This window comes from Acanthochromis polyacanthus, chromosome 23 (assembly GCF_021347895.1).
Source record: "Acanthochromis polyacanthus isolate Apoly-LR-REF ecotype Palm Island chromosome 23, KAUST_Apoly_ChrSc, whole genome shotgun sequence".
Taxonomy (NCBI): Eukaryota; Metazoa; Chordata; class Actinopteri; family Pomacentridae; genus Acanthochromis; species Acanthochromis polyacanthus.
The window spans coordinates 19,997,299-20,021,472 of record NC_067135.1 but is presented as its reverse complement, the minus strand read 5'-3'; the positions used below and the strand labels follow the sequence as shown (position 1 = coordinate 20,021,472).

The window sequence follows — 24,174 nt, the reverse complement described above, 5'->3', positions numbered from 1 at the left end:
AACAGTAGAGAGCACACACACGCTATAACTAAGCACAAACTGGCAGATAATTGTTAGATGGCCTGAGCTGAGTCAAGCGTCTAACTTAGAATGAAGGTCTGAGCCAGGTTTCATGGAAGAACAAGATGATTGGAGGGCCTCCTGTGCAGCTGTCCTCACGCCTGCAATTAATACTCAGACACACAAGTACACACACACACACACACACACACACACACACACACACACACACACACACACACACACACACACACACACACACACTGCAAAACCAGGAGGAAACTGCCAGCTAAGCAGAGGTGGAGGCAGAGACAGAGGGCCTGACAGAAAGGTGCAGACGATTCAATGCAGTAAGATATTTCGTCCAAAACACTTCTAATGCGTCAATGAATACCCACTGACTGCTACTGCATCCCGTCAAATTTGCTGGCATATGTGTCCAAACTTCCACGTGTTCTCCATCAAAACTCCAGTTTACATCTTAATGTTTCTGACATCTGGATTTGGGAAAAATGGTGTCTGCAATCAATTTCCCCTTTCGATTGACACCTGATTTTACCAGACATGAGAGTCCTCAGCACATTCAAGGTGCCTGGAAAATGTATGAGAGCAGGCAGGAGCAGCATGGGACAGAGTATAAAGTTGATAGTCAAGGCAGAGTTTGCAGCATCCTTCAGTCTGTGTGGAAATTACAGAAACAGAACTGATTCATTCAAATGTCCTCCACCAAATTTATAAGTTTGTAGGCATTTTCCAATAGATTTTATTGTGACAAGGCAGCCTTTAGAAATGCTATGCCAGCTATTTGTGATCCCTGTTCATTTTCCATTCCTTTTCTCATAATATCTCTTGTAAATCAGCATCAGATCAGCTTAGCACTGTACAGTAATCAGGTGATAATCAGAAAGAAAAAAACACTGATAAAATAGCAAATAAAATCGAAATAAAATAAATACAAAAGCTTTTATTGGTTATCCGCCGAATATTTAGACTGTCAGAGTTGAATGTTTTGTAAGGATATTATTTTTATAATCCCTTATCAGAACTGTTGGGGTTGCTAAATACTTAAAGAATTAAATCAGGGCAAATTCTATATACTAGAACTATGTTGTATGTAGTTTATGATGTGTAGTCTGAAAGTATTCATTTTTGATATATGGAATTAGATGATTTTTTAAAAGTAAAATTGCAATCTTTGTAAATCAACTGAGACAGACATTTCTGATCATGCCCAAAGGTCATGGTTGCTGGAGAGCCACTGCAGTGTCTAGCTCCAACAACTGCAGCCATCCTAATCCCACAATCTCATTGTTGGGTCACCAACCATACACTGAACTGGTTGGTTTCTGTTCATTTATTTAAACAGACACAGACAGAAACTGGATACGTAAACAGCTGTGTGCTTTCTTTCACTGCCTATCATGTCATCTACCCTCACATCAGTTCATATAACCTAAAAACAGTTGGCAGCACAAATGACAACCTGTGACTGTGACATCAGCGGCAAGACAGCTTTAATGTACAGCTCCACAGCAGGTATGGCAGCCTAGCTCAACTGCTAACTATTCTTATCTCTGTGTCTCTGTGTTTTCTCTTTCAGACAACATAGATGAGGCAGAGCGTCAGTGGAAGGTGGAGTTTCACCGCTGGTCTTCCTACATGATGCACTGGAAGAGTCAGTTTGACCACTACAGCAAGCAGGAGCGCTGCACTGACCTCTGAGAGCCTGAGCAGAGAGATGAGAAAATGACAAGGATGGGGAATGCTGAAAGAACAAGCTGTGGCCATTTTCCTCCATAATCCCTCTGTGAAGTCTGACTTCTTTTTGTTATGTTTTCTGTTTCACAACACACGTAAACACAGGCACTGTTGATCTTTATTTATCTAATTTATACTATTTATTGATGTGATGTTTTTTGGAATTTGTGTCTGCGTGGAAGTTCAGGACTATGGAGGGAACTTGTCATCAGCACGGAGGAATATTAGAAATGTCAAAGATGTGTCATTACCTCGAGTGTGTGTGTATGTGTGTGTGTTTGTGTGTGTATGTGGCTTGGAAGCCCCGTAGTGTAAGTCAGACCTTAATCAGCCCATGGCACTGCAGGTTGATTGTAAAATCACTTGTCTTTGTGGTCATCTCATCATACTCAGCTTTTGTTTTTTGAGGATTCCTTCTTTCTAACATATCAGGTTTTTGTTTTTTGGACTCAAGACCACTGTTTATGTGTCAGGTTTCTGTCCTTCCAGTCTTGTTCTTATTTACTGGTACTGTTGTAACCAATATTCCCATTACTTGTCATGCATTTTCTGTGTGTTTTCCATTAGTTAAAGCCATAAATTGCATTGAATCCAAGTCTTTCCTTGTGTTAAAAGGCTCCATAAAACCTTACACTCCTTCAGTTTTCACCAGTGTTAAGAAAACTACTTTATGTTAGCTCGGTGTGGCATCTAGGTTTGTATGTTGGATTATTCCATTTCTACTGTAGATAGCGTAAGACGTTCAGACTAACTGACTGGTGCCTAATTCACATTACATTTCAGAAGTTCACTTTCGCTCAGACTGACAGTTGAATAGAAACAGAAACAAATCACGCTAACGTTTATGGTCCTCCGCTTTGAGTGGGCTTACACCTCAGTCCTTCTAAAATCTCAGCTGTGGTCTGTGTGGGTCATTACTACTAACACCTGTACTGAATTATGTGTGTATGCACATGTGTGATTGTGTATGTGTTATCTTAGACGTGTGTGTGTGTGTGTGTCATTCACTCTTTGTCATGTACAGCTGTCATGTATCTCATTAACATTTCTGCGTGTACGGCAGTCATCCCTCTGTTCATTCCAATCCTCACTGCTTCAAACCCGTCCTGTTATTTATCTTTCCATGCCTTTTCCTTCTCTCATTCGTCCTCCCTATTTATTCCTCTCCACATGTGACCTTTCCCTATTTACTTCCTGTCCCTTCTTTTTCCACACATTTCAAACCCATCTTCTATTCATACTCTGTCTCTTCTGTTCTCCTCTTCTCCTCCTGCTGTTCCTCTCCCTCTGTTGTCCCCCTGTTGTGCAGCCCCTCGCCTTGCTTTCCACCTCTCCATCTTTCTTTCCTTTAATCTTCCTGTCCCTACTCTGGCTGTCATCTCCATCTCTAATCAACCTCCACCCACCCTCCTGTCTTTCTTACTCTATTCCTTTCATCCTTCAGTCCCTCATCACTCTTCTTTTTTTCCACTCCACCGTACTTCTCTTAGCCTTTTGCCATTTCTTTTAACTCCGACCCATTTAACTTTTCTCTTCATTTTTCTTCAGCTCCTTCCCCATCCTACTCAGCTGCATCACTCTTTGCCTTCCTCCCTCTCTGCTCTCCATCCCTGCCCCCTCTCCTATCTCGCTCCGTCCTCTTGCTTTCTTGTTAGTCTAATGGACGCAGAGTAATTCACTCAGCAGCAAGATAATGTGACAGAGCGCTGGCTCAGCCTCTGGCCTGCCAGCCAACAGGAATGATGGATAGATGGATGGAAAATGGAGGTAAAAAGGCAGAGAGAGGAAAAGACGAGAGCAGAGAAATGGGCATAGCAGAAGGAGAGGTGGAGATATGATGGAAAGATAAAAAGACAGTCAGAGAAATACACTTACATAACTATAGAAATACTGTATGTGTATTTGCAGCTTACACGTATTACACATGAGGCTCTAATAATGTGACAAAGCATTCAGATTGATTCAATTCATCTGGCAATGACAGAAAATAATAGTCTTTCCCAGCTGAATTGATGAATCCTGCCAGGCCTTTACAGGGTCCCGCCCAGGATTTGATTGCTTTCTCTTCAAAGTATAGCTTTTTATCTTTTAACACAGTCGTAACACATTTTGAAACATCAGTGACTTCAGTGGTAAGGTTTACTAACATACAAATAAAAAGACAAATGCCTAAAGGTTTTCTCCATTTTATTTATGGACTTTTGGTCAGAAATAAAACAGAATTTCAGTCATGTCAAAAGTTTAACAAAACACTTGAATCAAAAGCTTCCTCAGCTGGCCCCCAAGTTGGCCATAACCTCCTACTGTGCTGATGTTTTGGTCTTATTTTGATGTCTTCAGAACCCTGAAAGTCCTGAAAGATGATTTTGTACATATCATATGTAGGAATGTACATAAGATATGGGCATAAAAGTAGTTAGTGCATGCAAGTTCCATATGCTAGAAGTATGTTATTATGTTGCTGGAGCAAGATAGTTTACTTCACAAGTTGTTGTCTTGTGTGCATAAGACCCACGTTGCTCCTTCGGTAACCTCATGGAACAAGATCATTTACATAGCAGCTTATGTCTTTCGTGAACATGTCTCATATTCTGGACACTCGGATGACGACTTGTCTATATGCTGTGTCACAAGTTACTATGTGGTGGTAACGTAAAAATTCCCTTCACAAGTATTTTTCTTGCAAGAACAAAATCTCTATGTCGTGCACACAGAATGATAATAATTGTGCACTTGAGTTATCTAATCTTTCTTGGTGTAAAATATAGAATAATCTTACAGGACTTTGGGGCCTCTATTCTGAACAGAATGCTGCCTTCACAATCAAACCTGAGTGTTTGAATCATTTGTCTGTCTACCACCCAGGTCATCCCTGTGTGTGTGCGTGTGTGTGCCTGTGTGTGCGTGCGTGCGTGTGTGTGCGTGTGTGTGGTGGCACTGTACTTTCGGTTAGCCTCTTTGCCAGTTTTATTTAAGTACTGGGAGGTAACTGAATTTGCGCTCTGATTGGCTGATGGCTGTCCCAGCAAAATGTCTCTGTTGGCATGTGAAGCTCCTATTTATGGCTCAGCGTTGTTTAGTTTAGCTTTAAAAAGAACTAAATATGATAAAAAAGGATTGTACCTGATGTCCAAAATACTTGTGAAGAATGCATGTGTGAAAGGCTGTGTGAATGACAGCCCCTTCAGCTCCTCTCATCCAATGGGAGACCCTGTTTAAGCCCCACCCTTTTCCCTTGCCTTCCTATCAAGTCCTTGTGCATGTCCTGAAATCCACCATCCCCAGTATATCCTAAAAAACCTGGACTGTTATTTTCTGTAAAATTTGTACTTTTCAACAAAACTATTATCAAAGCAAGTAATATATCTCTATTGTTAGGTATGTTTGATGTTAGCAATAACATAAATACTTCAGTAAAGGAATATATTTGATATTTAAATGCAGTGAAAATATAATGTGATTATACAGCAATGATGATGGATAGAGGTTGTGTTTTAAAAGCAATATTATTCTAAGTATAAACTACAAATGAGTGCCATAAACATTTTCTTGTATCTTTTGTTTGACTTTGTTTCAGTCCTCTGCCTCATCATTGTTTGTTCCAGTCACTAGTACTATAAGTGTTGAAGGCTTCTGTAGCTTCCTAGTATGTCTCTGTGTATTATGAATGCTGACTTGGTTAAGCTATAGCAACAGAAATAAAGACACCCTGCTGCTTCCGTCCACCTTGACCTTTTATTGAGTCTTAGCCTGCACCACCTGCTGTTTGATCCGAAACAAAGGTTTGTATTTTGGTCTGGATAGAAGAAGGTTTATTGTCCAAGAGTTTAGCCTACAGTGTGAATCAAGGCTAAATGTAATCTGTGAAAGTGTACAATAATACACAACAGATCTTACATACATTTCTTACATTTGTCCATGCCAATAAAACCACTGAAGCACAGGTGAACATGTGTCTATTACAATCGCTGTTGTAAAAGTACAACAACCATTTACAGTACCAGTCAAAGGTTTTGACACAACAATTCACTCAAGGGTTTAATTTTGATTTGCAGAACAAACTGAAGATTTAGACAGTGACAAAAAAAGTGTAAATAAAGCAAATTATGTCCTCGATTCCTTTGCACACTGTTGTAAGTATTTTGACTAGCTTCGTGATGTCAGCACTCGGAATGGTTTCCAGTCAACAGGTGAGCTTTGTCAAAAGCTAACTTTTGTCAAAGCTGTCTGAATGTGTACAAACCATCAGCTGCTTTGGTCAGGCTAGTATTCAGAAAATACACATGCAGACCAAGAACTGCAGTAATCAATATTATGGGCAGAACCACTAAACTGAATAAAGAAGGAACAACAGTTAACTAAACATTAACTAAATCTTAAAACAGGACACAGTCAGATGGATTTCTTTTGTATAAAGAATGCACTTCTTGTATTCACTTCTCTCTTATTCTTCCCAACAATCTTATTTATCTTTTGACATGAGCATGAGTTGAGTAATAAAGTCAAGTAAAATTGATGAGAAATGCAGAGTGAATATTTCAGCTGAAAGGCAGCGCTCCTACGCCAGGCTGGTGCTCAGAGGTCTGATCAAGATTAAAACAAGACAACGCAGACGCATAGTAGCATTGGTCCTGCAAACAGAACAGATTTACCTTGTCATGCAGATAACAGGCACTCCTCATCCGAGAAGTCTTCTGATCTCAATATCGTTGACCTCAGTACTTGATACTGGTTACAACATAATTATAGTCAGACCTCTGTTGGAGGTACACTTAAACAAATTTAGATAAGATTAAATGTCATCGGAGGAGTCTACCAACTTGAGACCAATATTATCACTATATTATCACTATTAACACTCACTATTATCATAGCATTTGATAATAGTGTGGCCAAGGTTTATGGCTGTTATATCATAAATTCATTCAGATCAAATGAAAATTTTGCTAAAACATCATAAAGTTATCAGGCCATTAAAAAAAAGAAGGCTGTCAGGAGTGCAATAAAAAAAAACAGAAGGTGCCAGGAACATTAGAAACAGCTCTGGTTTCACATAAAAAATGAAACATTTTCACAGGACTGAGATCATTATTAATTAACTTGTCTCTGTGTGCCCAATATAAAATATCAGAGGGCATTGAATTGCCAGTGTAAGACTACAACTAGGTTGATAGCGGTTATTATGATAGTAATATTACCGTTTTTTACAGTACTTTTCAAAATAACTATTCATAAGAAGAGAAATGATAAGATAATAATTGTGTATACTGAATAATAAAGTCTAAAAAATTTACAGCACAGTAGACAGCAAGTAAATTTCGCTAAAAGAAGAGAAAATCGCGAAGTGGATGATGATAGGCTTGCAGTTTTAATCATAAAAATACATTATTTGCCATGTTTCCATTGCAAGATCACTTTCCAGCACTCTTGCAAGGTCTTTAGTTATGTTCCTCTTTGGTTCTGCTGCCACCTCCTGGTAATTAAGATATCCATCCATCCATCCATCCATCCATCCATCCACTCTTGTACTTCTACCTGCGGTATTCTGACAAGAAGATCATCTTTATTGGCATCCCCCAGAGATAGGGGTGTTTGGAATCACTCCCCAAACCCCCCCCCCCCCCCCCCCCCCCCCCCCCCCAACTTTTATGATCCTGCTACACTGTCTCACACACAAGGCTTCACGGTGAATAGTCACCCCTTGATTTTTTGCTCTCTTCTTGCATTACTTAGACTGATGTAATTACTTTCTCAACTGTGTATTAGAGCCATTTCTCAGGCTGTTGCGCTATGTTTATTTCAACTGTCAAGGCATCTTTCATTCCTTTAGTCAGGACTTCCCTCATTGAGTAAAAGTGCTCCACCAAGTGCTGTCATCCATATATGAAGTGGTTTGGGGATTTTTCATGTTAACCATGTCTAATGTAATTTTTTACACTTGTGGCTACAAATAATGTAACACTGGAGATTTAGTTTCCTCTCTTTAATATGCATCCTGCATTGTTCAGTTGTTGCAATGTACAATGACGGTGATCACAACAGTTTATTCGTCACTTAATTCCTTGTAAATATTTTTTGAAATGTTCCTACAAGCACCTATGTAACAGCAGAAATTAAAGAAATAAAGTAAAGACAGACATGGAACCTCTGAAGGAACCTCAACAGAGAATAAAGTAACTGCTAGATAAAGTAAATGGTCCTTTAATCAGAGAAAGCTGTGGTTTTCTGGCACCATCACCACAACTCATCTGAGACCTAAAGACGTTCATACGATCTCCCTTCTCCAGAACCAGATCAATGACCCCAAATAAGGTCTTCCTTATATTAGCATGGCTCATTCCATTTTTAAGGTGTGGATGCTTTGTGAATTACAGTAAAAGGCAAACACTTTAATTAGGACATGGTAGATCAGAATAAGCATTATACCAGCTTGTCAAGATAGGTACATGAATGTCATCTACAAGTGAGGACTTCAGCTGAGTTCACAGTACTAAGTATAAAAACAATATTTTTCTATATTCTGTACATTGTACATAACATATTTCTACATTGTAATGTGTTCAGCTTTTGTAAATAGAGATTTTAACATGTGTATGGTTCATCTTAAAACTATTTTTCTGGAAGAAGGTCCTTGTAATGAACAGCAGACACACTTCAGTGAAAGTAAAACGTCATTGTAAAAGGAATCAACAAAAGTTTTCACAGGAAAATAATTTGACTCTGCAACAATGCTGAATGAAGCCCTGAGAAGATTTCTCACCAAAACTACAACAAGATGGTCATAGACTGCCTTCAACAGCTGGAAAAAGAAAGTCATTAACCACCCATCTTATTACAGACTTTATCCTGGAGAGGACATACTGTGCATGTACGACTTTCCAAAAAAAACACAAGGAGGGATTACCACTCAGACGCATCATCAACTCTGCTACCTAAAACACTACAAAACGCCGAGCAATGAGGCTTGTGAGTCCTGGGTCAGGAATGGGCCATTAGCCCTGTGAGCTGGAGTGATTGTATAGCTCAAACTGACCAGTCAGTTAAAACTTAACAACCCTCTTGAATGAAGGAGAAACTTCAAAAACCTACAAGAGAAGTCCAGTTGATTTATAAAAGTTTAACTTAAATTTATGCAGTGCAACACGACACACCTTATCATGTCACCAGATCAAAGGGGCTGTCTGTATCATGCTTGCTCAGATTGTTCCAGAGCATCACCTTAACTCAAATGCATGTCATTCTGAAATAAAGGTGTGTGTCAATAAGATTGTCAAAATGTGTCACTTTGTCAGGTCCAAGTTTGAGTTTAAGGGTCATCTTTGATTGAGAATCAGTGAAGAATTTCTGTTCAGCACTGAGTACAACAGATGCCACTAGTGACTACTCAATCCATGCCAGAGTCGCCTCCACCTTCTGAGGAGGCTGAGGTCCTTCGGAGTGTGCAGACCTCTACTAAGGACTTTCTATGACACTGTGGTAGCCTCTGCTTTCCTCTACGCTGTCGTCTGCTGGGCCCCGGGCAGCACAGAGCGGGACATGAAGAGACTGAACAAGCTGACCAAGAGGGCCAGCTCTGTCCTGGGCTGCCCACTGGACTCTGTGATGGATGTGGGTGAGAGGAGGATGTTGACCAAGCTCTCATCCATCATGGACAACAGCTCCCACCCACTGCACCGGACTGTAGTGGAGCTGAGCAGCTCCTTTAGCACGAGACTCAGACACCCTCAGTGCAAGAAGGAGCGCTACCGCAGGTCCTTCATCCCCACTGCCATCAGACTGTATAACACTACTGTGTAGTTGTTATTATGTGCAATATTTATTATCTTGTTCTTGCACTTTCGTGACTTTTGCACTCCTGTTTTTTGTTTTTGTTTCTAAGAGCCCTGTAATGTTAAATTTCTCCTTTGTGAGATTAATAAAGTCTATCTTATCTTATCTTATCTTATAGCATCCACTGAGTGGATTTGATGGGATTCCGACAAATAAAACATCCAGTGATGTTACAGTGATATCAAATTAGTTACATGGTCACAATGCTTAATTGTATTTGGTACAGTACAGTGTATCTTAGAAAGAAAGCTGTGAAAAACTCTTACATGCTTTTCCTCTGTAAAACCAAAGCCTCTGTCATTGTCACATGGGGCTCAGCTTGTTACACACACTACCATACAAAAGTTTAAGGCCACTTAGAAATGCCCTTATTTTTGAAAGAAAAGCATTTTTTTTCAATTAGTATAACATTAAGTTAATTTAAAAAAATACAGTCTAGACATTGTTAATGTGGTAAATGACTTTTTTTCATGGAAAATATGAAATGTCTATGTGACCCCAAAATTTTGAACGGTAGTGTACATTTTGCATTCTACAAGACCTCTCTAACTAATCAATGAACTCGGGATGAATCCTTCATAAAGTAGGCGTTTATTTTGAAGGCGACAGGAAGTTGGAGCAGTGAATTTACAGTCTGTCATTAGTTCCTCTGTGTGAAAAATTCCTGAAGTATCTTTTGTTTGTGTCCTTGGACAGTCAGTGGATGTCTGGCGAGATAAGAAGATAAAGCCTTCGACACAGGTAAAATAAAGAATGAGACTAATAAGACTTTGAAGGCTCCTGTCGACACAACTTCCACTAGTTGGGTGAATTGGAAGGCGGTGGGAGTGAAGAAGAAAGGAAGGAGGAGGACGATGACTTGGAGGAGCTGAGGGAAGTGCGGAGCCAACTATGTGGAAAAACTTCCAGCGACTTGTCTGGCCGCCATTCGAGCAGTAGAATTGGTTTTATATTCCGGAAAAAGTAAGTTGCTCCTTTTGAATAACTAATGACTATTTGGTGGGACATGCTACTTGGTGGTTAGTTCGACATTCCCTCCATAATTCTGTTGAAAGCTTAGAGCAGTGCTGTAGCTTAAACGTGAAGCTTCTCCAGCCACCAGGACCGACAGGAGGAGAAAATCCCTTCGTTCCCAGCCTGACTAATATTTCAGATTTGTACATGTGGCTGGTTTTGGTCATCACAGATGTGGATGTGCAACGTCCAGCCAGCCAGCCAGCTCCCTAAAAGTGTCTCTGTAAGGTCCTGTTTGTCTTTAACTATGAGAAGTTATTGTAACTGAAAAATACAATACGTTTCAGCAACTATAATCTGAAACAAAACTTTTTGATACTTTGTGAACTTTTTAAGAATACGCTTTTTTATATCTTTGATTTTATTCAGCAAAAGAAATTAATTTGAATAAATTGTATTTCCGTTGTATAAATAGTTATCTTTTATAGATATGCAGTGCTCCGTCGATGTGTAATGCATATTAGTACAGGAACAAACCAAAGACTAAATCTAAGCTAGATGCAAACTATCCAAATAACTTACGACCTAAATTTTATTTTCCTAAACTGATATGTTTCTGCTTGGGTGTTTTTCCAGGCAATCAGTACTGAAACATGTGATGGCAGGTAACCTGCCACAACCAGGCTTTTAGTAAGGATTACTATTACTGAGTGTACACATATCTGCATTAAATGCTAAATATTAACAGCATGTGATAGAGGAGAACCTGTGGAGTCAACTGGAGAAAACTGGACATGCTTGTCGAAGATTGCGGTACTTATTACAATCTCTGCTTATTCACTGGAACTGCTTTGTTCTGCAAGTTCACTCAACTCCCCCTGTCTCTACACAGTAGCGTTTCATGTTTATTGACTAGTCGTTTTGACATGTAACCAGTGAGATACACTTTTCAGTCATGCACTCTGTTCCATTAATCTTATACGGCATTTCTGCAGGTGTGAATGCACACCCTGATCACTGGTGTCAGCAATCTTACTAGGTCAGACCTGGTAACTTTTCTGTTTAACTTCTCACACGATACAAACGTGAACTGAGCCTTCACATGAACTGATGGACATGCACAAGCAGTGGTACTTTGCTAAGTTATATAAGGATGGATTTTTCCACATTTCAACACCAGTGTTCACCTAAGAACATCACAGAGATGTTTAATACACAGTTCATGTGCCAAAATCACAACACATCTTTTTCATCCTCTACAGTGATGGATGGTGATTAGATGTCAACCCAAATAAAGTCAATAGTAGATTTAACTACAAATAATCCCTACATGAAGAAAGAGTCAATCAGGATCTGACAGCAGCTGGGAGCATTTCTTCACCTCAGTTTATCAGCTGCAGTTAAAACATTTTGTCACATCGCAGAGGTCCTCACGTTGAGTCCTGAACTTTAAGTTTTACTGTTTAAGACAAGAGGAATAAACTGTACTGTTTGTTATTAGGACATTTTGATCAGCTGCTTTTAGTTTAGTTTAGTCTGTTACTACACCATCATGAGCCATGCATCACTTTGTGCATTACTCACACAATGTGTGATACTTAGTCATAGTGTCAGGTAATGACTGTCATGCATGTGTACTGCACTGCTCTCCGGCATTGTGGGTGGTATGTGCGAATGCAGCTGTGAAGAACATTAATGGATAAGTAATCTGTGTGTGAAAGGGGCTGAGTGACAGAATGCCATCACTCTAACGGATTGATGAACCCAGCTGTGTTCCATGTCCAATGTCTGAAAGGGACGAGATAGTGCTGTAGGCGGGACGCTGCGAGACCACAATGCGACAGGACAGACAGAACCCACTGCCTCAAAGCCAAAGCAGTTGATTTATTTTTATCAGTAATTGCTCAATAAAAAAAAAACAAAACAATACCAATATTTGGACAAATACTACATTTGGTGCAAGTTGAAAGTGATGTGAAAATGTTATGAGGTCTGTCTGAACAAGAATGCTGTAGTGGCTTTTATGAAGAAGTCACCATGCTGTCTGTTCAGACATGACGGCGACACGTTCAGTTGAGAATCCCTAGGTTGGACCTTGTAGCATCACTATCACTTTCAAAACAACTTCATTAATCAGTTATTGAGGCAAAGTCAACACTTTGAGCATTTTTCCTCCTATAGCAGAGCGATAGTGCAGTGCAGCCAGACCATAATGTTCTACAGAATGTCTTGCTGTTCTTCAACCTGATATAAGTCACTGTCCCATCTGCATATTTACTGGCATCTGTAAAATCATGTAGTTGGCTTCTTTAATCAGTTATGACTGCCCCAAATCCTTTGACTTTATACATCTGTCCACTTTCAGTGATGCCAGAAACTCAGTATATCCTAGCCAACCTTTCCACTGGTTTAAAATATCCAGTGACATGGCATCATCCCATCTACAACTTCTGCAGGGATCTTGCTGAATCAGTGTAGCAGGCAACATGACTGGTACCATGATTTTCAGCGGATCCTACACCAAGCTAGTAATGGACACCGTGATGTGTGTCGTCATGGACTACTTTTTCACCTCCATCTTGAACTTAACGGAGTCTGACTCGGCTCACGAAAGTTGACCTAAAACTCTCTCAATGCAAAGATTATCTCTACCTAGATTCAGCTCTTTTACATTCTTAGCCCACTGCTTCTGTGCTTGTCTGTAACACTGCTGTTGCTCATCTATTTCTCCAAAACAAAACCACGTTTTACAAAGAGCACTGGGATCATTAACCTTTTCAATGCCCTCCATTTCCGAGGCCAGTTTCATTAAATAATCTTCCAAATAGAAACCCTGGACAGTTTCAGCAGAAAGGTCTGCCTTATTGTCATCAGTAATTTTTTTTCTCAAATCATAACTAGGGCAACTAGGAGATGAAGCTATTTCACTGCCATTCTAGAGCTTTTCTAATCTGGCCACCAGAAGAACAAAGAGCATTGTAATGTTTTGCAACTTTGACCTGATGAAACATAGCCTGTACATCACACATAGCTGCCACCATAGATATATATAGAAGACTAGATATGCTAGCTGTAGCAGCCTGCTAAGGGATGTGCCCATGTGGCGGCCATCTTGGAGGGGGCAACGTTACCATTAAAAGCAATCCATGTACATTGAAAATAGATCATAATTTGCTCATTTCCCAACTGATTTTCATGTGGTTTACTTTATTGTCAATGTCAAAACATGTGCTTTTAATACAGAACATTTGATTTTAAAAAAATGGAGAAAAAAAACTTTCTACCAATGTAGCCTGCAATTTTAGTTATCTTACTCTTTAGGTCCAGAGGCCAGGGAATCTTTTACATTTAGCCATTACATATATAAATGTAAAATTTACGTTGTAAATACTTAGATATATAGCTATATGAACAAAAACAGAAAGATAGAAAGATAAAAATATACATATATAGAAAATATGTTTTTAGATCAAAAGATTTCATTGTAAAGGTAATCTTTTGATCAATAGTTTACTCTCAATAGTTTACTCTTCAAGCTTTGGAGAGCATCTCATTTATCTCATATATGCAGAATTCTCTGTGTTAAAGACTTAAATATTTTAACCTGCATCATGCTTCTTCTACAGCTGTGCAGATGGAGGGTGAGAAGGAGAAACAGAGGCAGCAGCGGGAAGAGAAAGAGAGTAATGAGGCAGAGGACGACAAGAGGAGTGAGGACGATGCTGACGATGAAGAGGGAGACAATGAATATTCTGAGGGGGCGGCACTAGTGTGGCAAGAAGACTATGGCGAGGATAATCTGGGACTTCCCATCATGCACTGGGAGGCACTGAGCCTGCGCATCGCTGAGTTGGAGAAGCAAGAAGAGGAGAAAAGGGAAAAGAAGGCAAAGGTCAGAGATCGTAATCTGGAAGAGGAAGTGTGTTTCCTGAAATGGGACTGTCAAAAGTTTTGTCATTTCAATAATTTAGCCAAGGAGAAAGCCAAAGTGCCTTTAGTCCTTTGTAAGGTTTAAAGTGTCTGAGTCTGTTCTTGAGAGCAACTTCACGCAAACTTATGCTGAATTTTCTGTCCCAGACTTGAGTTTAACTCTGGTTCAGCTACTGTGGTAACTTCATTTGCTCTCCCATATGGGGTCTAGTGTTGTCATAAGACCAAAATTCTGACTTTGCTACAACACCTGTACAAATACACGGCCTTTCAGAAGTATGGGGTCACTTAGAAATGTCCTTTTTCAATGAAGATAACATTAAATGAATCAGAAATCCAGTCTAGACATTGTTAATGTGGTAAATGACTGTTCTAGCTGGAAACGGCTGATTTCTAATGGAATATCTCCATAGGGGTACAGAGGAACATTTCCAGCAACCATCACTCCTGTGTTCTAATGCTACATTGTGTTAGCTAATGGTGTTGAAAGGCTAATTGATGATTAGAAAACCTGTGTGCAATCATGTTAGCACATGAATGAAAATGTGAGTTTTTATGGAAAACATGAAATTGTCTGGGCCACCCCAAAATTTTGTACGGTAGTATATAGCAATATCAAGACTGAAACAATGCCACAGTTAAAACATCAAGGGACATAATGGAACAGTAGATGACAGAACAGGAAACTTGAACATTTTATAAATTAATGAATACAAAAAAAACCTTTGTGCACATATTAGTCACACACTTTGACTTATGCCGAAACTGAAGTTGCTTAAACGTGTTGTGGTTGACTCCAAATCTCAGAGAAGCCTCTTTCACTTCACCAGTCTCTTTCTGCAGGGCTTTTTGAGGTCTGACCAAATCATATTCATAACACACTATTATAACAACATGCATTTATTCAGATTGAGAAAACTTTATTTGTTCCCAGGGGGCAAATAAAAAGGCACATAGAGCAGACAGTGCAACAATAACGTACAAAATTGAGTATAAAGCAAAGAAATTAAAGATAACTAACATAAATAAAACAAATAGGGATAAATATATATATACCAATAGACTGTAAGCTATCTTTGAGAGAGCTGATCTCATTCATTTAAATTGTCAAATTGTAATTTGACAAAATCATTTTCATGCTCAAACAAGTTGTGGTTTATATGCTGTTAAAGGTTTTCTTGTTTACTCTCTAATACATATGGATATGTTTTTGACAATGAATGGGTGCATTTTAAAATATGAATATTGGATTATTGGAAGGATCAGTGTCATAGTCTTGGTAAAACTTTTGCATGGTATAGAGTAATCTAATGTCACCAATACATGCTTCATTTCTTTTGTAGTTAACTTTACATTTACAACTCGAAATGGACCCGAATATTCGTTCGCTATGGCGGTATCCGGATATTAATTTTGGTATCCGAATATTCGCATGCCCAAAACGAAGGCAGTGTTCAAAATTTGCGTCCGGGAGACCAGACGAATAGGATCCAAATACTCAGGCGGGTCTCCTCCGGTCCGGGAGACCAGCGAATGGATCCAAATATTCGGACGTAATTATTGGAAAACTGTTCATGCTATGTTAGCAATTACAAGTACTGATTGAGTCTAAATTGATCAGTATAACTGGTTATTGATCTGCACACTGCAAACTTGTGACTTTTAACTTGTGATTTTTAACTGTAAGGTATCACAAGTCTTTTTTCGTATCATACTGTGCAACACAAATGGGGACTTCTCTTTGAAATCTGTGACAAAAAATTAGTCAGAAATAATACCAGCAGGTTGTACGTTCCAGAATTGCCAACAAAAAACATATTCAATCAAAGTAGAACTATCAATCATTACTTAGAGGTATTATATTATTTTGGTTTCTTGATCACATTTCAGAAATTCTAGATCAGTATTTCTGTAGATTTTTTTAATGCTACGCAACATCTAACTAAACACAAAGAGATTTGCCAGGTTGAAGCAAGAGTTATATAATCCTGACAAATTATAAGACTATGAATGACAAACTTCTGTTAGTTTTAAGAGATTTACATTTCCAGATTTGCTCACATGTGACACATATTTTAAATTACGTTTCTTCTGTGTAATGTTTTTGGTGGTTACATTAGAACCCCATGGATGAGGCTCAGCTGTGACAGTGCTTTTATTTAGAAAAGGAAAACTTGCATAGGTGCGAGAGTTATCGCGTTATCAAAAGCTTATAATGCCCTTCCAACCAATCAGCTTGGAGGAATCTTAGTCCCTTACTCTGCACAGAACAGCTTTAACTCTGGGTTGTTGGGGGGTTTCTTCCCAAAGACAGCTCATTTTAGGTCCTGCCGCAGCATTTCTGCTGGACGAAGGTCACTCTCTTCAACCCTTCTTTGGTGTCAGGATGAGTGAGTTTAGCGTTATTGTCTTACTGCACTTTCTGTTGAGATTCAGGTCAGGGACACATGTCCTGACATTTTCTTTTCAAATTCACTGGTATGTATCAGTGTACCAGTGATTCAGTAATGGCCAGCCATCCCTGCCCAAATGCAGCTAACACGCCCAGACCGTGATATCATCACTGTCTGGTTTCACAGATGGGGTTTGCTGGAAGTTATGCTGGAAGACAGTGTTTTCCTCTCGATTAAACGGGAAATTTCTATTTTAGTCTCATCAATCAACAAAACCCAATAGGATTCCCAGTAACCTTCTGGCTTGTCCATGTGATCTTTAGCAAACTCTCAGATGGACAGATATGCTTTTTTGGAAACAAAGGCTTTCTCCATATTCTCATGAACATTTACTCTAGTCCATGTGAGACAGACTTTTATCAGGATCCCTGCTTCGTCCTCTGCCTGGCTTCCTCCTTCTCCCTCTCTCTCCCCCTCTCAGTCAGTCTTGCCCGTCCTCTCTCTTTGTCTGTCGTCCCAGTCCTGCATGCAGCCAGTCTAAATGCAGGGATTGGAGACAGCTGTAGGGATCGACTCACCTCGCTTCATAAAAGCCCAGTTCATTCATCCACACGCTGCCAGACCATAGACATTGGTGTGACAGACCAGAATTCCGTAGATCCCTAACCTTCTCCTGCCTGCCCTCACCAAGTCGCAGCCGCCTGACCGTCCTGCGTCGGTGACACACTCGCCGACCCGATCCTGCCTGTACCTGCTGCTGGCCACACTCCGGAGTTCTTTGGCCTTTGCCAGCTCCAACTCTTCTTGCCAGACCCCAGATTCCCCGAGCCTGCCTGCCCCCTTACTTTGATTTCCCCCCTTCCTTGAGTGCCCCGTTTTGTTTGTTTAGTTTAGTTAATTCATCAGTGGTTTTCTTAGATTTCCTTTCTGTTGTTTAGAGTTTTTGCAGTTTCACCTATTTTTAAATGAGGTTTCGTTCAGTTTTTCCCCAGAGCTTAGTTTTTCCATTCTGTTTTAGTTTTGAGTTTGTTTCTGTAAAATAAATCTTTTTGAATACTCTGCACCTCGGTTCCCAGACACCTTTGGATGCTTTGGAGTAACGCTGGTTGCCTGTGTGACATCACCAACTATCATACACCTTGATCTTTGTTGATCAACCACTCCCAGTGAGGCTAACAGTAGTCTTGAATTTCCTCCATTTGTACACGATCTCTCTGGCAGTGGTTTGGTGGAGTCCAGACTTTTATGTTGTCGATAAGCATCAACAGCTTTTTGTCAGATGACTGAAAACACCTGACTCTAATTTCTTTTCGTATGTTCAGTTACATGAACCCTTTGTTAACCACAATCACCCGTCTAACACATGGCTGCTGTGCTTTTCAGAGTGGAGTTTCTCTTGAGCGAGGCCGAGCCCCAGTGAGCTGGACAGAGGGGAGAGGCAGGAGAGCCGACAGCTGGGAGAATGGAGATGACACCTGCAACAGTGCTGTGCTTGCACTCACCTCTCGGTACGCAGACTCCCCTCTTATTTGTCACAGGACAGCTATTACACATAAGCATGCACTACTTCTGTGTGTGAAGCCATTTACATTTGGTGGGTGCGCATCATATTTTAACCTTTAAACATGCCCAGTTTGATGGTAGAGATTTTGTTTGTGTAGTAGAGGAAGAATAACTTAATCTAAAATGAGATGAAAGCCATATGTAAAACAGTACAGGCAGTTTGTTTATGGTCTGGTTCTTTCAGACTACTTGCAACCCATGCAAGATCTTAGATAAAGTGGGGGGGGGGGTATGCAGTTTATCTTAATTTATTCTCAATTACAATTAAATCATTATGGTTACTTCCTAATAACCATATTGATATGTTGGGCACATAATATTTTTTAATGAAAGAATGTGACGATAGCAGGATGTTTGTTGTTCACCTAAACAACTATGTGTGGTTAGTTGCGCCTCTTACATATGGACTATTAATTTTCCACTTTTTTTCCTACTGTGAACCCGGAGTAGGGATATTTTAGCCACCACATACCGTCAGTCACATACTTATGACTTCTGTGTGTCCCTCAGCCTGCAGACGCAGACGAATCTCCAACTCTGCTTCATCAACAACAGTGAGAGTGAGGAGGAGGAGGAGAACAATGGACAGATCAGTGAGGTGAGTAACTCCTCCAAAACAAAGCAGAAATACAACAGTTGGATCCAAGTTGAAGCTGACTTATCTCAGAGGTAACAAGTAAGTAAAGAAGAGTATATACACTACCATTCAAAAGTTTGGGGTCACCCAGGTAATTTCATGTTTTCCATGAAAACTCACACTTTCTGGGGCGCCCGCAGAGCTCAACTGGTTGAGAGGGCGACCTATGAACAGGGATGAGTTTGTGACGCAGCAGCCTGGGTTTGATTCCCACTCACGGCCCTTTACTGCATGTCTTCTCCTTACTTTCCTGTCTGCATCTGCACTGTCCCTATCTAGTAAAAAAGGCCAAAAAATAACTTTCATTCAAGTGCTAACATAATTGCACAAAGGTTTCCTAATCATCAATTAGCCTTTCAACACCATTATCTAACACAATGTAGCATTAGAACACAGGAGTGATGGTTGCTGGAAATGTTCCTCTTAGGGCTGGCCCGAATAGTGGTTTCTGGCCTCCAAATATTCTGGCCCTATTAAAGATGAATATCCGGATATTCGTTCCGCCCCGTAACATCCGACCGGCGGGGGGGGGCGGAGACGGCCCGAATAGTCGGATCCGTTTGTCTGGTCTCCTGGGTCTACATTTTGCCCTCATTTAGTCTTTAGTTAAACTGAAGAATTCCCAAACACCGGTCTTCAGCATCTTGTCTTGTGTTTATGCAACGAAGTGAAGCGTGACTTCAGAGTCGCCAGCAACCCGGCCATTCGGGTGGTGTTTACAAACACGAATGGAGGAGCCGAAATGAGCCGAAGGCGCAGGGAAGAGACGAGCTCCGAATATTTTCATCTGGGGGAGGAGGGGGTGATCACATAGACATATGTGTATATGTTATAGACATATGTGTATATGTTTATGTGATCACAGGACGAGAAGAGCCGATGTGGGCCGAAGGCGGAGGAAAGACAGTAACGCTGCATATTCTTTCCACCCGGTGACGTCCGACGGCGGGAAGGGGGGGGTGTGGCGGGCGGCGGGCAGGCTAATATTCGGACACCAAAATTAATATCCGGATAGTGCCGTAGCGAACGAATATTCGGATATTCGGATCCAGCCCTAGTTCCTCTGTACCCCCTAGCTCTTTCCAATTAGAATAGTCATTTTCCACATTAACAATGTCTAAACTGGATTTCTGATTCATTCAATGATATCTTCATTGAAAAAAGCTGCTTTTCTTTCAAAAATAAAGATATTTTTAAGTGACCCCAAACTTTTGAGCGATAGTATGAATATTGGTCATTTCTGTGTATGCTCACATTTTACCACCACCTTGTCTTTCTCTATTGATAAAGAAAAGGACTGTTCAGGTTCATAAGAACCCTCAGCCTCTTGCCAAGCCGGAGAAACCAAAATCGAGGGGCTTCAGGAACACTCTAAGAAACCTACGAGACCGACTGAGAACAGACCACAAAACACCGGTGAGACAGATGTTACTGGTTGGAGCGTATTGTCATTTATGACCAAATCTGCCCTATCACAGCCCTCCTCCTCTCTCTTTCTCCCCTCTGCTCTCCTCTCCTCAGCCTGCAGCACATATCGATCCTGTAGTCCAGCAGAGACACTTGGAGCTCGGTGATTTACAGAGTTTCAGTATCAAGGACCTCAATGCTCTGTGTACGTCTCTCAGCAAGACCATACAAGGTACTCTGCTACTTCTCTGTAACCCTAACCATTATGTAAGACAGGTCACTTTGCATACTACTACTGCATTGGAACTTTCATTATTTCATGTGTCCACGTCAGACCTGAGCTCAGAACTGGTGAGCCGCCTCCAGATCCGAGACCAGCTGAGGACAGAGCAGGATGCCATGCTGCTGGAGGTGCAGGATCTGACGTCGCTGTAAACCGGCCAGTCACTCCCTGCTAAAGATCAGCTGTCAAGCCGTTTGGAGAGATTAAGCCACTCAAGAAGTCAACTCAACAGTCTCGAAGGATTGTCAGTAATCAGACGGTACCACAGCGGCTTCCTCAAGCATCTCAGTCAGTCCCTCCTGCTGCAGCCGCTCACTGTGAGAAGTGTCACTTCCTGAGAGGATTTGGACATTTAATTGCATACTATGTTTTGACGTTGTTGATGTTTTAGGTTGTAAGGGAAATTTTGCTCCCCTAATGGCCAGCTCGTGGTTCCCATCTCTGTGTGCCTGTAGAGTTTGATACATGGCCGGTTTCATCACCCCTCATGTGGAACACAGACAAACACACAGGGAAACAGCAGCTTCTTCCAGACTGGATTGGAGCGTCGTGCCCGTAATTAGTCCTGAGGCGTGTGTGAACATGGCATAGCATTTCTGGAGAAATTAAGACTTGACACTGTGCTTTTGCTCCAAACTCTCTCCTCCGAAGTCCAGCTGCGACTACTTTAAATGTAAGTCTTTTAATGATGAATTATAAATGTGTGGATGACCGAGTGTCTCCTTGTACAATCTCTCCTGATGCCAAACATTTGTTTGAAGCACCATTTGTTTTCCTGCCACATGAACACACACAAAAAATTGGGCCGCATGGGGACAGTCTTTGCAGACCCTCATGGACTTGGGTGGATGCTAGCATTGACATCATGCGTACCCTTGCAGACGCAGAAAACATGAAATGGGAGCCACATAGTACAGTGAACATATCCAGTGGATGTGGCCTTAATTGACTTTTTTTGTGTGTAAAAATCTCCTCTTGCTATCCTACCCAATCAGATTAGACGATTAATACCTGCTTATAATCTGCTTTGTCCACAGCACCTACAGGTTGGGGTCATGTTAAAACCAAGTTGATGCCAAGATTAGAAGCAAAGGGAAAAACTTATTTTGAAATGCTGTCGATTGTGTTAGTAAGTTTGCATGGGAGCAACACACAAAGAGTTGAAATTGTGTACTTGTACATGGTGATGTTCTGTTTTTCTTTTTTAGGTCAGAGGTGGAGTTTTTTAAGCTTCCACAGGATAACGCTTTTCATGCAAGATTGTTTCGATTTCAGTCTTGCACTGGTGATGAGAGGTTGGTTGAGTTCAAAGGGATGTTTTACGTTTGTTTACACAGCCACCCGTTCTTGATGTATATGGGTAAAAAGAAGACTTTCTGTCTCTCACCTTTAGTTGCAGGTTTTGTAGTTACATTAACCTCAGGTTGTGCTCTGGAGCTGCATCATTCAGAAAACGATGTGGACAAGAAATGTGGAAGACAGTCGTCCTCAAACAGACATTCGGCAGGACACAAGTGGTTTTCACAACCCGCTTGTTTTCACACAAACGTCATGCAAATTCAGACCTGTTACTGTGCGTTTCATAGCAAATCAACATTTTCATTTTCATAAAGTGTTTCTGAAATGGTCAATCCAGTGCTGGTGAGGGCCCTGACCACTGTTTACATTGTGGGTAAGTGCAGGTCCCTATCTTGCTTTCTTTCACACAGATTAGCAGATGGCGTGTTTGCCTCAAAATGAATGCATGAAGCACATCTGGACATGATAGATCTATATTAAAAATATTTTTATTAACAGTATTTACCAGCAATTTTTTTTCCTCCATGTATCCTGTTCAAATCTTTAAACGTTGTAGTTGCACAATTTATCATACAAATTAGGTGGACCTACTTTCCAGTTCAAACATAAATAGCAAGACAATTGTTAGTTTTGTAAAAACAAGTGAACCAAGAATCTAAGAACTCAACTGATGTGTAAAGGGAGGGTTCTCTTTTGTGTACTTTTTAACATATTTTAGGTGTGGAATCTTGTGTATTTTTTTTAAACAGTGATGTAAAACAGGCTCACTTTCAGACGCTGCAAATCTGCCAACTGAACAATCTGTTTTTGTAGTAAATGTAATTCTGTTTTTTGGTTTTGCTGGAAGTCTTTGTTCTTGCTTTTCTACTTTGTGGTGGGGTTCGTAAAGAATTAAATGTGTTCAAATGTCAAAAAGTAAAACTGCCCCAAATAAAACATGTTTTTACATTTCAATCCAAGTATGTGACTTTTGGTATGCAAAATAAGATGTTTTTGTCTTTTTATTGTTTTATTTTTCTTTTGGTGACACTGGTGACACAAGCTTTTGTTTCACAAATTCACAAAGAATGTTGTGTTATACATAAATATGCTGTATATGGTCTTTGCAAGTGTATGTTCGCTTGTGAAGACATACACACGTGGACAAAATTGTTGGTACCCCTCAGTTAAAGAAGGAAAAACCCACAATTCTCACTGAAATCACTTGAAACTCACAAAGGTAACAATAAATAAAAATTTATTGAAAATTAAATAATCAAAATCAGCCATCACTTTTGAATTGTTGATTAACATAATTATTTTAAAAAACAAACTAATGAAACAGGCCTGGACAAAAATGATGGTACCTCTATAAAAGATTGAAAACTATTTGACCAGAGTGACATGATTAACTCAGGTGTGTCATTTAATTGACATCACAGGTGTTTCCAAACTCATAATCAGTCAGTCTGCCTATTTAAAGGGAGACAAGTAGTCACCCTGCTGTTTGGTGAAAAGGTGTGTACCACACTGAACATGGACAACAGAAAGCGAAGGAGAGAATTGTCCCAGGACATCCGAAAAAAAATTACAGACAAACATCTTAAAGGTAAAGGCTATAAGACCATCTCTAAACAGCTTGAAGTTCCTGTGACAACAGTGGCTCATATTATTCAGAAGTTCAAGACCCACGGGACAGTAGCCAACCTCCCTGGACGTGGCCGCAAGAGGAAAATTGATGACAAATTGAAGAGACGGATCGTTGGAATTGTATCCAAAGAGCCCAGAGCAACCTCCAAAGAAATTAAAGGTGAACTCCAAGGCCAAGGTACATCAGTGTCAGATCGCACCATTCGTCGTTGTTTGAGCCAAAGTGGACTTCATGGGAGACGACCAAGGAGGACACCACTGCTGAAAAAAACTCATAAAAAAGCCAGACTGGAATTTGCAAAAATGCATGTTGACAAGCCACAAAGCTTCTGGGAGAATGTCCTTTGGACAGATGAGACCAAACTGGAGCTTTTTGGTAAGGCACATCAACTCTATGTTCATAGACTCAAAAACCAAGCATACGAAGAAAAGAACACTGTCCCTACGGTGAAACATGGAGGAGGCTCAGTAATGTTTTGGGGCTGCTTTGC

General features: G+C 40.4%; 2 protein-coding genes across 2 annotated transcripts in view; both read left to right on the top strand.

Moving 5' to 3' along the window:
- Positions 1 to 5,481, top strand: part of ache (acetylcholinesterase) — a 33,153-nt gene extending 27,672 nt beyond the window's left edge. The window contains exon 9 of the mRNA XM_022217923.2: positions 1,601 to 5,481. Within this exon, the coding sequence (XP_022073615.1) occupies positions 1,601 to 1,722 (122 nt within the window). The 3' untranslated portion in view covers positions 1,723 to 5,481. The remainder of the gene's footprint in view (positions 1 to 1,600) is intronic.
- Positions 5,482 to 10,206: 4,725 nt separating this feature from the next.
- On the top strand, positions 10,207 to 23,182 carry si:dkey-6n21.12 (schwannomin-interacting protein 1). The gene is made up of 7 exons (XM_022217928.2): positions 10,207 to 10,551; positions 14,169 to 14,434; positions 18,249 to 18,373; positions 18,939 to 19,026; positions 20,356 to 20,481; positions 20,587 to 20,704; positions 20,807 to 23,182. Exons 2-7 carry the CDS (start codon positions 14,177 to 14,179, stop codon positions 20,905 to 20,907), a joined length of 816 nt encoding a protein of 271 aa, XP_022073620.2. The 5' UTR covers positions 10,207 to 10,551; positions 14,169 to 14,176; the 3' UTR covers positions 20,908 to 23,182.
- The last annotated feature ends 992 nt before the right edge of the window (positions 23,183 to 24,174 follow it).